This window comes from Stylophora pistillata, chromosome 8 (genome assembly GCF_964205215.1).
Source record: "Stylophora pistillata chromosome 8, jaStyPist1.2, whole genome shotgun sequence".
NCBI classification, from domain to species: domain Eukaryota; kingdom Metazoa; phylum Cnidaria; class Anthozoa; order Scleractinia; family Pocilloporidae; genus Stylophora; species Stylophora pistillata.
The window spans coordinates 13,424,882-13,442,932 of NC_142526.1; the positions used below are offsets into that span (position 1 = coordinate 13,424,882).

An 18,051-nucleotide genomic window follows, 5' to 3' on the forward strand; every position below is an offset into this window, starting at 1 on the left:
AATTCACTGCCAACCCAAGTCTCAACACCACAAGGTGACTTCTCAACACTTGTTTCAATGAATTTCTTTCCCGAAGGATAGTGTTATAGATCTGTAACAATTAAATGACGTCGACAAGTAATTACTTGAGCATTATCAAATGACTGCGCGCGCTCTCGACAAAATTCTAAAAATAGGAGAGGGGTGGTATACAGTCAAACCTGTTATTAGCGGCACCGTATTTAGCGGTCACCTTATATTAAGAGGTAGTTTTTCAAAGTCCCAAATTTGTTTCCCCTAATTACTGTAATTTTCACCTTTATCAAGCGGTCACCTCTAAGCAAGAGACTTATCTTTTAGTGTGTCTCAACGGCCTATTTCTTCCGTCTTCCACCTGTATTGAACGTTCATTTAAAGCGGAAACAAATAAAACCAAGAATAATGTTTCAAGTAAAATTCAATCCATGTTTCTCTCCCGAACTCGATTTAAGTAGTATTTTTGCGCGCGTTTTTGTATAATAAGTGTTCACTCCTTGTTCCGACACATGGACAGAGTGACCATTATCCGGTCTGCTTCGCGGCCTTAAATTAACCATATTGAATCATGACACCATTCAAATATCGGAGCTTCAAGAATTTTGACAAACAGATTTATTTACGATCCAACACTGTTTCTTTGTCGCTGCTCGGTAAGTTCGATAATGTTGATGGCGAGCTGGACACCTGTAATTAACCAACACGCGCCTATCGATCGTTGTGAAAAGATTGAGAGGGAAAAAGGTTTCCACCTTGGATAAATAACGCAATCATGGAATGTATTCGATCCCGAGAGAAATTTAAGAAACGAGCAAAAACAAATATTCTAGCGAGCGTTATGAATAAGAGGTCGAACAACCGATCTCATATCTAACATAATTTGCGAAACAATCTAAACAAAGCAAGCACTTGGTTTGCATCAAATCAAATGGTCATTGACACATACACACACACACACACACACACACACACACACACACACACACACACACACGCACACACACGCACACATACACACATACACACACATACACACACACACACACCCACACACACACACACAACAAAACAAAAACAAAATAAAAACAAAAACAAAACTCTTACTTATCGCAAAACGAAAGAAACTGCAACACGTGAATCAGTCAACCGTAGAGCTCTACTTGAATGGCAACCAAGGATGAAAAACTCTTGGGTGTTAAGATTCATGGACAATCACCCTAGCTGGCATAATCATATAGAATACTTAGTACTTCAGAGTTTATCTACTTAAAAGAGACCAGGGGTTACCTCAAACTCCAGAGCAGAAAATTGTTATTCAATGCACCTGTGAAGCCTATCTTTGAATGCTGTTACTCGGTTTGGGGTAACGCCCCTAATGACCACCTGCTGCGTGAGATTACTTAACTGTATAAAAACGTTGCAGCAGATTGATAATAAATGTTAGGCTACTGGGTAATTCAGTACAAATAAATATTCCAGAAACTACAATGGCTGCTGATACGTGTAGAGTAACTGTGCATGATGATTGTACAAAATTGTAATCAGGAAACGTCCGGACTATTTCGCAAATTACACAGCTTTTGGAAAGCATACGGTATAGATTTCCTTAGGCTTTTAATTCTCAGACTTCCAAGTATACAATATTACCAATTAAAATCGAATTGAAGTTAGAAATTCTTTAAGAAGCTTCAGCGAACTTCGCGAAACACATACGTCTAAAAGCCTTCTCTTCTGCACGAAGTTCGCGATTAACTAAACTATCTCGTACAGAAAAGGATAACACGAAACATTGATATGCTAGAATACGCGATATTTCTAGCACTCACGAAATTCTTAATAGCACGTGCACTATGATGACACAATGGACACGACACATACCCATAGCTATAACACGCGATCTTCTTAAAATGTATAAAATGGGCTTCTCAGGAAAATATATATTCCATCATTGAAACCGAGGAAGTAAAAGTCACTTATCTTCATAAATATAGGTTCCTTAAGATTACTTGATAAATAAACAAATCTTTGGTAAACAAATCTTTGAACAATTTCACCGATGTATAAAGTTATCGACAAATAAATGGTAACCCTAATTTAGAAAAGGCTTTATAAGTCTCATTACTACAGCATAACCCAACCCAAATGTGTCAGTCACCTGCCCTGCGGCTTTACAATACAATACAATACAATATTCTTTATTTAACGAAGGTGACGTAATTAACCCAATGAGTTATCTAACTTACGGCCTTCACAACAAACCCACCATCCCACCCCAGGGGAGGACATCCATCACATAGTAATCTCGTGTGTGGGAAATTAACGTCTCCTTCCCCAACCCTGCAGGAGACGGGACCTCCATTTATTCGTCCCTTGTCAGTACCATAGTACTGTTTATTCACAAGTGATTTAACTTGACGAATGTCGAAAACTCGTACATTGGCCGCACGGCCTCGGTCAATGAATATAAGGGAAAGGAAAGTAAAAGTGAAAGGTTTTCTGAAATTACAAACAAAAGAAGGCATTAAGCTCCAAATAACTGCCTGAACAACAACAACAACAAAAAAACAAATATTAACTTACCGAACCGTTCGCTTTAGCCAAAGAAAGACACAATAACTCATTTTAAACTATCTTCAATATAACAACCAAAAGAAAGAACATTCGCTAACCCGAGCACATGGCAATTCAAGCTAAAAGTCATGTGACCAACAAAACCTCCCAAGGGAGTCGGGAGTGACATCCCTATCCGAGAAGACTAGAATATCTAACTATTTCTTGATATTGTAGAAAGGTGGCAAGTTCTTCTCAATTACTTTAAGACCTTGAGTGTTGGTACCGCACAACAGTCCAGCGCACTATCCATTGGGCAAACAGGGCGGCGTATGTAGACATTGAAGTCTACAGTGTAGCCATTGAAATTGTCAGCCAATACTCACAATTTAATACCCCACTTGGTGGGCTTGTCTCTTATGTAATGACGTATACCTGACCTGTGCCGAGACTTAACCATACGCCCATCAATGGCCCTGACTGAGTTATGTCTGGGTTGGCACTTGGCACTTTTTCCTCCGGGGTCTTGGAACTGAGTTGTCTTGGGTAGCATTGTTTTCTCTGAAAATGTATAAAACGTAAGATATGAACTAAAAGAAAACGAGAATTTAAAATGACGCGACTGAAGCGAAATATCGCGGGCTCGAGAATGTTCGTATGCTCAGTCAAGATTTCATGGAAGTTCTAGTTCCCAGGCGGCCTCCTTTTGTTCTTCAGTTATATATTTGTGACTTTTCTCTTAGATGTGTAGATAGGCCTGGAAGCCGATATGTAGGTGGATCATGAAGTACTTGTATCATTTCTTTATCAACTATTGCTTTGGCTCTGTCTCATTTCTTAGCTATTTCCCGTTGCTTTCTAGAAGCGAAGGGTGGGGTAGCTCATGATGGGTTTGTCATGCCTCCAGCTGCGTTAGTTACCAGCGTCCACCCCTTCGTAAAGCCCCTCGATTTTGACTTTGAAAGTCTTTTGTATCTCTGAGCGCGTGGCCTTGAAGGTGGGTGTGAGAATTCCGTTTTCAGTGCTAAACATCTCGGGATGAAAATAGATCATCTTGACCTTTGAAATAAAGGATATTACAGTAATATGTAAGGATAGCCTCCTTTGTAATTTTTAGCGAATAAAATTTTATAATTTTTTTTTGGCTTTTTTCATGCTCTCAAAATTTAAAGATTTTAAGTTGGTACAACGAATTTTGTTGCTAACCATGGAGACTCTAAAGTCATTACCGCCTAAAGGGAAAGTGTAAGAAAAGTTAGCTTAAGTTAAGCTGCCTCATGTACAAAAACACTTCAACGGATAATGGATATTCTTTATTTGTACTCGCATTGATACTTGCTCTAAGCAAAAAAGTTACAAAATTGAAAGAAATTATTAGAAATAAAATTGGAGTACTAGCAGCCTGGAATAACCATAGGGGCCAGTGGAGCCAGGTAGCTTCAAACTGGACTCCTCTGATTAAAGTTAGCATTCCTCATATTCATCAGATATCTTTGCCTGCCAGTGAATAAACTCATGATGTACACCCTAACCTGTTCCAATGAACTAAGATCTCTCTCTTCGAATATAACTTTATTAATCATCTGAAAAGGAAAGTCAAAGTTATGTGCTGAGTTAAATCCAATTACGAAAAAAATCTTTCTTGCTTTTTATGTTACGATCATCATTATACATTAAGGGTATGGTTCAAGAAAAGTGAAAAATAAACTTATCTTTGAACCATGGACGAATGCAAAAAAAAAAAAAAAACATACAAAGAAACAAGTAAAGCAAAACAATGATGATAAAGTAAAGATACTTTGAGGAAATCAATGAAGAAATAACTGTTGGTTTTTAGCCCCATTCCACTGGTTATAACCAAGTTAATCTGTGTTAGTTGATCTTAAGCTTGCATGAGGAAGCTTGAAGGTAATAAATACAACAGGTCTTACTTGTTTACACCTCAGACTGCAGCACTCACCCCACAGAACCCCTTACCTTTAACCCCTCACCCCTCACCCCTCACTCTTTCTGTGTGTTTTATTTTACCTCATCTTGACTTAGCTGTTTCAAGTCTCGATTTCAGCTTTTTTGGCCCAGGCCTCTAAGACTTCAGCATCCGGTACGATTATGGCAACTAAGAAGGACTGGAATCGAAGAATGTTTTAATCCAAGCAGCTAAATAGCTGCAATGCTTAAAATGATATCAAAGCAAACCTTAAAACTGTTTCTAATGACAAAAGCCTGCGCGACAAACGGACTGCGTAGATATACTTTGGTTAGCTCAATTGGTTTGAGCGCCGGATTGTGTTCTGCGGGAGGTCGAGGGTTCGAGCCCCGGCCGGACCGATACTCATGGTCTTAAAATAAGTGAGGAGAATTTGCTACCTTTCTATAATCAAAAGATGGATAGATATTCTAGTCTTCTCGGATAAGGACGAATAAACCGTAGGCCCCTTCTCCTGCAGGATTAGGGATAGGAGACGTTAATTTCCCAAGCACGAGATTACTGTGTAGTGGATGTTCTCCCCTGGGGTGGGATGTGAGGAAACTGGCCCCGAAAGCCTCCGGTGGGGAGTGGTCAACTAACGTAGGTATGTTTGTATACATTCTGGATCTTTTCCGGAGCTATATATTCTCCCTGTTTCAGGAAAAAAAAAGTTACCATTATAGGTGAAACTACGAAAAAACATTTCGCGCTCAAATACTTCATTTCTAAGCTACATGGTATTCAACGTGAGCTTCAAATAGTCAATTTAAGGTCAACTTAATAAATTCCTTATTGGACAGCCAAGCTAAAAGATTTCAATCTTTCTTATCCTGTAAAGCTTCACAAGTGTCAGGCGGAAATCCATACAAAATAACAACACAGAGATGGAAACCTCTGGAAATTCTAAATCTTATAACCGATTTAGCGAACTGTAACGGAATATATATAACCAAAATTTGTATAGCAATGATATTCAGAGACAAAATGTAATATTCTTACCCGGGAAAGCTTAAAAATGTTTTTCTTTCTATCAATGATTTTCAAAGTTCCATTCTGCAGAAGAGGGCAGTGCGCCTTAAGCTTTTGATAAAAAATATAGGCATGGCACGCATGTAAGAGTCGGTGTTTTTGGATGGGTGGGTGACTAAAACATAATTAACTAGTGTTTCCTTTTTTGTAAAAGAAAAAGAGCTTTAACTTTTAAAAGACTCCAACGAAAATATCGTTAAATGGAGAAAACAATGTAAAAAAAAAAACCATCCAATTCATCTGAAATAAACTCAATGTTTTGTGGTCTATTGCCACTGGTTTCCATATCTAAGTAGAAGTAAATTGCGTTGGTGGCACACTGTAGACTCATCTCCTTCACAACCGTTGTTTGGTCTTGCCACGCAACGCACTTCCTTCCTCCATTTTGTGACGAGAGCAAACAAGGGTTGTCTCCTGCATCTATTAATTAGTTAATTTGGTTAGGCAGGGGACGTTAAAGAACCCACTCACGAGATTACTGTGGTGTGGTCTGGCCTGTTTACCGGGAATTGGAGGGGAGGGGGCATCTTCAAATAAGTTTCCTTCGATTGTTTGTAAAATGAAGATCCAGTCCGACCAAAGTCCATCGAAAAGTGTTGTGATGCGCATTTGATCATATCCACATGTTAATTTGCGCAATGGAAATATTAAATTATTATTATTATTATTATTATTATTATTATTAAAGGAAATTTCGCAGGCCTATGATCTAGCTTTTATTATAAGCATTTGCTCACGAGAATTTCTTTGCCTGCGCGAGCGTATGAAGCCTTCGGGAACACTATTTTAATTTTAAAGTTGGCTTCTTCAGTTTACCAAGGAATTGTAGTCACGGCGCCTCACCTTCGTTTGCCTTCACGCCTTTTGTACATTGTTTTCCGTCTTCAGTTGCTCGCGTATATTTGTTATTTTATTAGGTTCACCAGTCATTTTTGGTTACTTCATATTTCATTTTTTATGCATTGTTTCTATTGTTTGGTATAGCTTCTTCTGCCGTAGCTTTCTTGTCGCCGTTGTCATTATGTTTTAGTCGTCGTAGTCGCCACATAATCTTGTAAGTTTCGTTATTTTGTCCGTCATTTTTCGTGTTTTATTTGTATTTGGTTTTGCTTTCTGCTCTGTATATTTTGCTCGTTTATGTATATTTTCCTTTGGCGAATCGCCAGTAAAAGTGCGAATCTCCTCGGTTTGTGGATTTCGACTACAGGTGTAAAGCGGTTCAAAGAATCGTGGTAAGTACGATATATAATTGTCCATAAATGAGCTGATGGGCTAATGTGACATATTATCAATTTTACAATACATATTTCAACGCCTTCAAAAGTTTTTTCACATCCCAAGGAGAACAAATCTCTTGCGCATTAAAATCAGTACTTCTGCTTCATTCCTACCAGCGCTTAGACAACAATCAAAACGCCTGTGTATATCTAATGGGATAGACATGCCTAATCTGTGCACAAAAAGCGTCCTGAGAAATTTACAAATGCAAAATGTACACATCGCGTCACGCTCAGGGTCCGTTATTTTCTGAAAAATAAATGTTCAGATTGAGAAAGACGAAAACCATTGTTGGTATTTGCAATTTAGGAATGAGTACGATACGGCCATTCGAAATAGAATTTTTTTAATGAAAATGTTCTTCACATGAGCAGAGAATCTTCTTCCCATAAAATCTCCGTTTGGTCACGTTTAATGTTGTTGCATTGGCCGTCCTGTTTAGCTTAAAGGTTTTTCAGTGTCGGTGGTAACGAAGAGTTTATACAAATCGCACAGTATTGCTACATTTCAAATTAATTAAAGGCGAGTAAATCTATTTTTATTGATAAGTTTATTTTGTGCGCTTAAATATTTATGGGGAAGAAGAAGAGCGTTCAACTTTCAGGTTCCTAAACGCCTTTTTTTGCTCTTTACAAATTAAACTTTATCTTTACCGTTGGTGTCTGTTCTTCCATGTTTCATTCTTCGTTCTTTTTTTTTCACGTATCAAGTTTCAACGTCTTTGTCTTACAATAGCTATTTCCATTTCAGTTTCCCACTTTTGGTTTCGTTAGTCATACGACAAGAATATCAAACAAGACAGGCTTCTTTTTAAAAGGTAAATAAAAAAATAACAAATTTAGAAATAATATTTTTCCGCTTTATGAAAGTACAATATTTTGGACTGATCATTCAGTGGCAGAGGATTTAAAAAAACTCGAAACAGTCTTAGATTCGGACTGATCCTTCAGTGGCAGACGATTCAAAAAACACTTTTGGCAAAGATTTGTTACAAAAAAACTTGCCTTAATTTACCATGGTCTTCGACATATAATGATTAACTCAACTCTAGGCCTTTATTTTCCATGATCTAATTACTAACGTGTCTCCCTTCTAAATGTTACAAATGTCACTGTACATATTTTTAGAGAATGAAGTGTTGGGTCAAGTTGACACAGTCAGGCTGATAAGTTTCTTAAGTGTCCGAATCTGGGATTGAAAGAGTAAAAGCAGCCACACGATCTATGAATGGGAAATTTCTTTGTAACAATAACAAAGATCCAGTGTTTTAATACAACTACGGGGAAAGTTGAAAAATCGACGTAAATGTGTTGTAGGTTTTCTAAACGTTTTTTTGTTTTACCGATTAAATAATGCCTTGATCGTACCGAAGTGCCGATCAAACGCGGGTCTCCGAACATTTCATGCAAGTGTGACTCGCTTGTGGAACTGTCTTGACGGCAATCCTAAGAATATAACAAAATGAAAGCAACTTTAAGGAGCATTTTTTTCAAAAGATTCCTAGAGATTAATTTAAGTCGCGAACATTTTAGTAATACTAGGACGTTTTAAAATACCCTTTTAGCTTAGTTTTTGCCAACTAGCTAATTTTAACTTCTTGTATAATCAATCATGAGTAGTGGAGGGTCTGAATGGGGGGGGGGGGGGGTTCCACTTGTCGGTTGTCGGTTAAAATTTTCGATCTTTGTCGGTAGTCGGTAGTATTTTTCTCCCTTTGTCGCTAGTCGGTCAACTTCATTCACACCCTCCTTTATGTCACCTCCTTCAATCGTGATAATCTTCTTCGTCAAAATTTCGTCCTCTCTCGCTTGTTCTCGTGATTTACGTTTTCTCCTCACTTCCCACTGGTCGTCTTTCTTTTCGTAAGCGTTCATCAACTTCTGCCACAGGCGGCAATTTGTATAAATCTACTGTATAAGAAGGAGTAACAGTCAACGCAAAATCTACCAAATCGCTCAACTTCACCATTTAGAACCACAGAAACGACCATACACGGCAAGTGAGGTAGGTTTACATTTATTTTGAGCCTTAACATAGACATTCCTCGATATAAGTTTACGATATTACGACTCTTCAATATTCTCCCATACATTTCTTTATATTTCAAACAAATGACCAGACACGCCGCTTGTGTGGGCTCCCTGTGGCATGGGCTGAAATGGCTGGACCGTATGAACAAACAACTTGGTTGAAATGTTACAGCGGGAGGTTTCGTGGGCTCGAGTACCGGAAATTGTTCTGCAAAGGGATCGCGCGCTCTTCCGGTCAAAAAGTAAGAAAATGACAGGAAATTCGTCTAACGTGGTTACTTCCTTAACTAGAAAAAATACAAAGTGCTCTTCTGATCTCATCTTTCTGAAAACAAATTTCGAAAATGTCGGCCCATGTCGGTAGTCAGTTAATTTTTTTTCTGTCGGCGATCGGTAATTCTTCTTCTCATTTTGTCGGTAGTCAGTACTATTTTTCGCCCTTTGTCGCTAGTCGGTTAAACGCATTCAGATTAGTTTAGTTTTGTTTATTAGCTTCGCCAACTGGCAGGGACACCGCAATTGCTTGCGCCAATTACTGCGGGCCCAGTAAACCCACCCATCCCACCCATCCCACCCCAGGGAAGGACATCCATCACGCAGTAATCTCGTGTGTGGGAAATTAACGTCTCCTACCCCCAACCCTGCAGGAGAAGGGACCTCCATTTATTCGTCCCTATCCGAGAAGACTACAATATCTAACCATTTCTTGATATTATAGAAAGGTAGCAAATTCTTCTCAATTATTTTAAGACTTTGAGTGTTAGTCCGGCCGGAGCTCGAACCCTCGACCTCCCGCACAACAGTCCAGCGCACTATTCATTGGGCTAATTGGGCGGCGGTTATATTCACACCCTCGTAGTGTAGTAAACAGAAATCGAGGTAAGAAAAGATGCAGAAAAAAAAAAAAAAAAAGAACGAGGCTGATATCCAGCCATCTTGATCGAACAAGCTCGGTCAATAAAGGATTTAATTACAGCAAAAAGATTTCGCTCTGATAAGAATTCATAAGGACTTATTTGTTTTCGGGCGCTGGGAAAAAGAGCCAGCTGTGGTGCACGTGGCGTGTACTTGATTTTTCATTAGACGAGTTGAAAGTAAAGTGATTTGAAAGGTTTACAAAAATGATGGGAGAATGTCAAGAATTACGGCGAAATAAAATGGTTAAGTGACTAATTAATATAACTTGATTTTCAAAATCCAAGTCTAAAAGTGACGTCTAGCTTTGAATGATATCTTTCATCCTCTCTTCGCTGATCTGTTGTTGGTTTCTTTGGTACAAAGTTGACATAATATAAGCTGAATCATTACGCTTATATATTATGTCAGGGCGGCAGTGATTGAATATGCAGTATTTTTTTTCTTCCTTGCGCGGGATCAAAACGAACAATCCCGAGCGGAAAGATAGGCCCATCTTGCCCGCTCGGGAGACCAATCAGAAAATAGGACTCACTATATCTATCTCGCCTACTCTTTCCTCTAAATTCACACCACAATTGCAGAGCAACGAAACTTTGTTTCTGGGAAGTCAATCAATTTGAACACGCGAAGTGTCTGTGAAATCCTATCCGCGAATTGATGTAAACCACATTGACTAATACTACTGTGGGTTTCCTACTCAACCTCAGTAACCTCGTGCCTCGCACGGAAAGCTTCGCTTTCCGGTCATTGTCACGGCATGTCGTGCTTTTACAGTCAAGCATCAAGGCCGATTTGCCTTGCAATTGTTGTAGGGTAAAGTACTTCTTAATCTTTATCGTGGAGTTTCGAATTTGTCAGATTGTATTCTCACGCAACTAACAGGACACGCGAATAAGCAGACCTGGAACCGAGGAAATTACAAACCGGACGTTATTCATAGTCTATGTCATTCAGAGGTGGGCAAGAAATTCTCTTTCACCAAAATCACCTTTTTGGGTTCAAGTAAATTCATACAATTCTGTCGCTATGGAAACTTCTAATGGGATTTATAGACTTTCGGAGGAGGACCTTAATCTTTATCATGGAGTTTCGAATTTGTCAGATTGTATTCTCACGCAACTAACAGGACACGCGAATAAGCAGACCTGGAACCGAGGAAATTACAAACAGGACGTTATTCATAGTCTATGTCATTCAGAGGTGGGCGAGACGCAGGTCGTTTGGTATCTGTCATACGAAAGAGCAAATATTATTTTAACTGTGTTTCATCAGCTTTAACGTGATTGTAATACGTTTACCGCCAGTTTCTACAGCCCTCAAGTCGATCTCCTTTACAGTAAGTAGCGACTGATTTAAATGTTTGTTTCTTTTAGAAATTGCTCAGGCATTCACAGTTAGTTTTGACAATCAGCGTGATGACTCGTCATGTTAAGAATTGAAACAAATTAATGTGCTGTTTACTCTATTCTCACGTACAATCCTTGTTAGTCTATGTTTTCTTATTTAAGAACAAATTAGTTTCAACTATATAACACCTTTGAAGTAAAAGTATTTCACAAATAATTTCCCAAAGACAAACACGATGGTAAACAGAAACATTATACCGATCAAAGTTCCTTTGTAACAAGGATCAGAATGCTCTATGCTATCTTGCTAAGGCCGCAAGCATTCTTGATACTCTTCATTTCCAAATGATTCAAATTCGTGATTAAATGGAAATTTATAAAAAGCGAGTACAGTCTTTCATAACTCAAGACGACAATTCATTAACATTCATTTAAATTTTTACACCTTAATCATCTGAGAAAGTTTTGTTTGCTACATATCCTGTTTCTGAAATTCCAGTTGTTTGTAATCGATCGCGTGTGAAAGGTTATTATTGATGAGTTGAGTTGACATCCAGTCGAGTCGAAGAAAAAAAGAAACGTTTTTCAGACCGGCAGTTAAAACGCAGGTTTGCCTCTGGCACGGGCGGTCTCTAGACATCATGTGAGGTAAGATACTTTGAGTTTGTCACGAGCAAGTCACACCATCTTACAGTTAAGAGCTTATTGGACGTAATCGTCTTAGTAGTACTCGAAGTGATTATAACTAACAGGGCAAATGTCAAACTCTACCCGTCACGCGTAAATCAGTACAAGACTGCAGCTGTTCGTCAACCGTTTGCCTTGACAAAACATATCTAAAACTTGCCTTGGGAAATGAATTTTCCTTTTCTATTTCCCATCCGTGCTTTTTAAATTATGTTATGGTTTAAAAGAGTTGTTAGAATTTGATCTCATAAAAAGGAATATTGAGAGAAATATTACTTATATTGACCCTTAGAAGTTGACAATTCAGAACACTGTTGCGGCTGACTCAAGTGTTGTTGAGGGCCATACATTCCACTTTCTATCACTGAATATGTTTCGTTGTCTGTTGTAAAATATCTAAATGAAAATAGGTAGATTTTAAAACTATCGTGTTTTTTCTAATGAGATTAATGATTGATCGTTCAGGATGAGTCTATGATTTAAGCAATATAATAAATCCCACTTGACCTGTTAATGTTTGCTTTGTCATTCAATGAGGGCAATCGTTATTAATAATCAAAAACGAAAAAAGAGTAGAACGGAAAAAGTACACATACCCATCAGGTGTGGCAGGCATAAATATATATCTTTATTATCCAAATGTGCTTCGTAGAGTACAAATAATGCGCAAGACGAGTATAAATATCACGCGATATTTGTACTCCCGAAATATCCGCGAAATTCGCCCACACTGAAATAACAATTTGGCCCGCTGGATAATAAATCTTTTATTAAACGTTTTGTTGCGTAGTATCGCTGAGTATTTTTACTCGTTGTCTGTGTTTTCACTCGCCCTACGGGCTCGTTAAAATACGGCACAACTCGTAAAAATACCCAGCGATACTACACAACAAAACGTCTGATAAGATATAAATATCCAACTGCAATACAAGTAAAACCACTGAAGCTGAAACCTCTTGTTATTGGTGGATAAAACTGAGCTCTAACAAGACGAAAAAGCCAACTGTTTGACCTTTAAAAACACAAACATCATGCGACCTGTTTTAAAGAAGTATTCCTTATTGCAGCCGGCCGGAAACTAAACACTCGTTTGAATAATGCCCGGAGAGGTTATCATTAAAAAATGGGCACATTCGACATAAAAAAATTTCGACAGGAAATAGCAGTTATGATTCCAACTCACAGTTCATCAAAACAATTTCTAAAATGCAATATCATTTCTCAGAGAGAAAGAAAGAAACTAAACATCAAATACGCCATGCGTAAAACGCACGCGAATACACGCGATAAAATATTTTCAGTAGATCGAAGCCTAAGCAACTTAGATAGTACTAAGTTTGAAAGTACTCGCTATGAAAGTGTCCTCGATAAGGAAGATATTGTATCCATGTATCCAATATAAAATTGAAATCTTAGAAATTTTGATGTTGGTTCTTTGGTAAGTTGGAAGAGCATTCTTTTCACGTTTCTTTGAAACTTGTTTTGCCTACGCGAACAAGAATGGCAATGTGACAAATTAAAGTGTCGTGACTTGACTTTGAAACATCGAATATAATTTAAAACGATACATTTCAAAATTTTTAAATGGCCATTGACGTCATTCAGCCATGAACAAAAATTTGTTTTGATTATATTTCTGTTCGATATCGACCTCTGCACAATCTAAATTTAATTTTAGACGCATACAACGTGCGTAGTTCAGCGTCTTCGTACAGAAAGCTACCTTGTTGTTTCTTAGAAACTGATGTCAAAAATATTGAATTTATCTTTAAAAGAGTCACTCACAAGTTCTTTTTATCAATCAAAGATTCATTTAATTTCAAGAAAGCGTTGTTTGTCGGTTGGCGAAGTGAGCAATCCGGCCTGAAAGAGCACAAACTAGGGACGCTGCATACCGATTGTCTTCGATTCCGGATCCTAAGTGTCCATTTGGATCAGGAATTCCGCAGAGGAAGTTCGTACCAGAGTTGTTAGTTCTCGTCAGAAACTCACAGACTCTCTTACGCATTCTTCTTCAAAAGGTTCTGAAAAGGTGTTGAAGAACCTGAGTGACTTTCCATCATGTCTGAATCAGCTGACGTTGCTGTCACAATTATACTGACGCTCCTCGCCGTCGTGGATATCATTGGAAACTTTCTTGTTTGTTTCATCATTAAAAGGAATTCTGAAATGAGGTACGTTTAGCAACTTCAGACCACTGGTAACACTGGGAAATTTAACAATCTTGAAGTCATAACCACCATTTTTATTGATTGCAGAAGATAGATTTTACTATTCTATGAACGGTTTGTTTTAAAACTAACCGTTCCAACGTTTCTGACGAAACATCCTTAACAATTAATTAGGCACTACTACTAAAGGTAAAAGGATACAATTATCTTGATACAGATACAAACTACGTTTGCTTGAAATTCTGATATTTACCACTTTTCAAGTCTGTTTACTGCCTTTAGCCCTCCATGAAACCCAGTTCTCTTGAAAAGATAAAAAAGCCGGATTCATAGTAATGTTTTTATCCTTCCACGAAGGGAATGATATTGCCGGAAAAGATAGAAGAACACTGGGTGAGGTTAGGTCTTCAGCAATGAGAAATTCCTTTTCACCAGGGAATTTATTTCAAGTAAATTCCTTGATGAATAAACTTGACGTCACGGTACTACACGCATTAGCAACTATACCCAAATCTCTTTTGTCTCTCCATGTCTTACCCACTCGGTAGAGATGTGCAACTTTAATTTCGTCTTGAATTGAGATCAGGTGAGCAAAACTACTCTCTGATGTCCAAAAGTGGGTTATTCCAATATGTTCGCGCGCCTCTGAAAACGAAACAAACAAACAAAATGACTCTGACCAAGGGCTAACGCACGAAATGTCAGCTTACAAAATCTTAGTTACGGCCAAATCAGTTGATGAAACCAAATGATCTCTTCATACTCCCCCGCAGACGCAGCTCCTCAGTTTTGTTTATAAACTTACCCCCTTTAAACAAATGAAACACTAATTAAATTCAGGCTGATATATGCGGTTGAATACTAATGGCGAATGAATTCCACAGGACTCCCATGAACTACCTCCTTGCCAACCTCGCCATTTCAGACATCATGTTTGCCTGTTTTCAAGCTCCAAACCATATTCTGAAAAAAGCCTTCACCCACCCGAATGGAACTGTTGGATCAGTGTTATGTAAAGTGCTCACATATGGAAACGTTGCATGGATAGGAGCAGCGGCTTCGGCTGTAACACTGGTTGCTATAGCAGTTGAACGTTACTTTGCCGTGGCGCGTCCCATTGGTACCCAAAGAAAACTTTCCAAACAAAAAGTGAAGGTAAGCTGAGGAATCAGATCAGAAATTTCCTGGGTGTCACAGACAACCATCTAGAGGATACAATAGGTGACACGTTTAATGAAGTTAATGTTGTTCCAAACCAAATCGTTTAAAACCCCGCAACAAGCTTGTTCAGCACTAGATCTTATCGCTGCCATTTCCATGCTTTTTTCCCCATTTCACTTGAAACGGATCAAAACCAACTATTTCATTCAATAATGACAAAGTGTGGTTAAATTATATATTTTCTGAAGTAGTGTTCTTTCAATCCAGGTAATCATTCTTGGATGTTGGATCTTTGCAGTGGCTTTAAATTCACCACTGATCTCGGTGACGATATTCGATGAAACGACTGGCGAATGCAAGTGGGATTGGCCTGAACAGTGGATGGGTGCGGCAAATGAGACCACGTGGCTTGTACTGTTGGCCTGTATTCCTTTAACAATAATGACAGGTTTATACTCAAGGGTTGTGTATAAATTATGGTTTCAACGAAATGAGGAAAATGGTCAAACCTGCCGACAAAAGGTAGGAGGGGTTAACCTTGTTTAAATAGCTTTAGCGAAAGGGAGGAGGATAAAACGCCCTTCGATTTTCTTAATGCATTTGAAGCCATCCAGTAAACTGTAATGAGCTCTTAATAACTATAGGAAATGGGGTTCCTGGTAGGGCGACGTCACCTACGGTAGCTGCAATCTATTATAATCATTATAAGCCCCTAGAATCTAACATAAATACGTTCTCCTTAGTTGACTGTTACACAATATTCCCATAAGATTAAAAGAGACTGTTGCCCTACCATCAAGTTCCTAGCAGACGTTGCTGATACCCGCCAAAGAGATAAACGAGACATCGGAAGTTGAAGGACAGCACAGGTCTGGACACTACCTTCGTGGATCCCTCGCACGCTGCTGGAACCATTCTAGTTTTCCATTTCACCAACGACCGGATAAGAAACATTGCTGTTGCAAGCCAATCGCCGATAACTGGAAAACATTCCTTAAATTTTCTTGAAAGAGGTCTTAGACATGGTCCTACACAAAAACACTACACAAGGTCCTCGGTACTCAAAGTAATATCTTCCGCGTGATCCAGATTACTAGTGCCAACTGTTCAATTCTGGTGGATCCCATGTAGAACTAAACTACTGATATCAAACTTCTTGAAAGAAATCATTAAAAGAAAGGGGGAATATGAAAGATTATAAAGATATTTGGAGGGTTATCCCTGAGGTAAATTCGAGCCTTCTGATTGGTTCTTACTTGTTCCGTACTTTGTCACGAGGACTGTTTCCACGGAAACGTTCATAAGCCGTGTGTGAGGTAAAAATTCCAAACCGCGGCTGGAGCCATTCTAGGGAACATTGGCCTTCAGTCGTTTTCGTCCATTGTTTTCGTATTGCCAAGACTTCAGGCCGATATTCCCCGGTACGGCCCTCACGCTGGGTTACTAAAGAAGTTAGAATCAACTAATTGTCTCTTCATTATATGAAAATGTTTCTCACTACCAACCCCATTTTATTTTTAGGGAGTAATTAAGGTGAGAAAACGAGCCACCTTGAGCGTGATTACTGTCAGTGTCATCTTTGGAATCTGTTGGATAACTGGCTTATTGATTTATGTCTTGAGTTACTACGACATCTCCATGTTTGGTTCCGCTTCGTACATCATTGCTGACACTTTGTTTATGTTCAATTCTGCTATCAACCCGTTTGTTTACTCGTTGCTCAATCAACGATTCAGGCAGAAGCTTAAGGGAATGATGTGTTGCTTCTCCTTTTCTGCCAACGAGGATCTTACTCTAAGCGAACCTGGTGAGATTGCACTTCCTAACAACTCGCCACCTGCGACCAATTCTTCAGGAGCATGCAGCAGTTCAACGCTATCGATAACCAAATCCGAAAAGCGGTTCAGCAGTATTTTAACTCAAATCTGAGGATAAAAATTTTCCAGGCCTCAAACAATTTTCTTGGATTTTCAAAAGTATTTAGACATAGGAAAAGGATATCCAGCAGTAGAAAAAAAAACATTTTAGTATCCACCTGCGTACGCTCTAGCAAGTTTAGAATCAACAGGAATGGCAGTCTCAATGCTGTATTGATAAAACAGACTTTCGTTGTTGTTAAGCGTGGGTTGAATTGTGATGGGACTTAAAAGTAATGTCATTTTATTAGTATTCTCAGTAACTTTGACTGGAGTGCGTTTTGGCCAGTAAGTAAGTAGCCCAAAGACACTTTTCTGAGTTGACGCCCGCTTTTTCAGATTTCCATCAATACGAAAAGGCGTTTTAGAATCCACTACTTTGTACTTCAACACTTACGGAGGACAGAATTGGCCACCATAGTTTCCTGTATATAAATCATTCTGTCGTCGTAATCCATAGTGTGTTAAATTACGATGAAACTGAAAAATAAAATACTTCTTTAGTGTCCTCAGTTGGTGAGCTAGTTGAGAGTTTTTACAAGAAAATGGTGTTAGGGCACTTGAGTGAAGCAATAAATGATTTAATTTAATGATAAATCTGTCGCGTACGTGCCATTTCTGACGCCCACTTTTTACATACATTTTAAGAGGACAAAGATATGATAGTTTTTCAAACAATGAAACATGGCAAAATGACAAATTATTCACAAATTTAATTAATCCTACTAAGAAAATCGTCAATTAAAAAAATAAACCCAAATTAAGGAATAGATTTAGAATAAAAATTGCAGGATGCAAGGTTACATCACACTATTTTTTAGACGTCGACGAATCTGTCAATTCATAAATTTCCCAGATAAAATCTTTTTCTGCCAACGTAGAGAGGCAACAGATTCAGCGCGCGACCGTTTACATCGAATGAGGATGAGCCACAGTAATAGCATTGGTGTCAGTTACATCTACATTTGAATTGACGTCTCT

The 18,051-nt window shown here is 38.5% G+C and overlaps 1 protein-coding gene and 1 long non-coding RNA gene across 4 annotated transcripts in view; both read left to right on the plus strand.

Moving 5' to 3' along the window:
- Positions 1 to 18,051, plus strand: part of LOC148725064 (uncharacterized) — a 249,609-nt gene that overhangs the window by 158,606 nt on the left and 72,952 nt on the right. The window lies entirely within an intron of this gene.
- On the plus strand, positions 6,750 to 17,578 carry LOC111343479 (QRFP-like peptide receptor). Of its 3 annotated transcripts, XM_088729524.1 has the most exons (6): positions 6,750 to 6,795; positions 7,592 to 7,658; positions 13,844 to 13,996; positions 14,878 to 15,148; positions 15,422 to 15,676; positions 16,676 to 17,578. In XM_088729524.1, the coding sequence occupies exons 3-6, from the start codon at positions 13,884 to 13,886 to the stop codon at positions 17,081 to 17,083; spliced, it is 1,047 nt and encodes a 348-aa protein (XP_088585650.1). In that variant the 5' UTR covers positions 6,750 to 6,795; positions 7,592 to 7,658; positions 13,844 to 13,883; the 3' UTR covers positions 17,084 to 17,578. The 3 variants fall into 3 exon arrangements, with proteins under 3 accessions (XP_088585650.1, XP_088585649.1, XP_022806404.2); XM_088729523.1 differs by lacking the exons at positions 6,750 to 6,795; positions 7,592 to 7,658 and adding an exon at positions 10,345 to 11,783; XM_022950669.2 differs by lacking the exons at positions 6,750 to 6,795; positions 7,592 to 7,658 and adding an exon at positions 10,346 to 11,125.

Bases quoted from the DNA above. Each gene is read 5' to 3' on its own strand.
- LOC111343479 (XM_088729524.1), top strand. From the start codon at position 13,884: ATGTCTGAATCAGCTGACGTTGCTGTCACAATTATACTGACGCTCCTC. The intron at 15,149-15,421 runs GTAAGCTGAGGA...CTTTCAATCCAG, and splicing joins TTTCCAAACAAAAAGTGAAG to GTAATCATTCTTGGATGTTG. The intron at 15,677-16,675 runs GTAGGAGGGGTT...TTTTATTTTTAG, and splicing joins GTCAAACCTGCCGACAAAAG to GGAGTAATTAAGGTGAGAAA.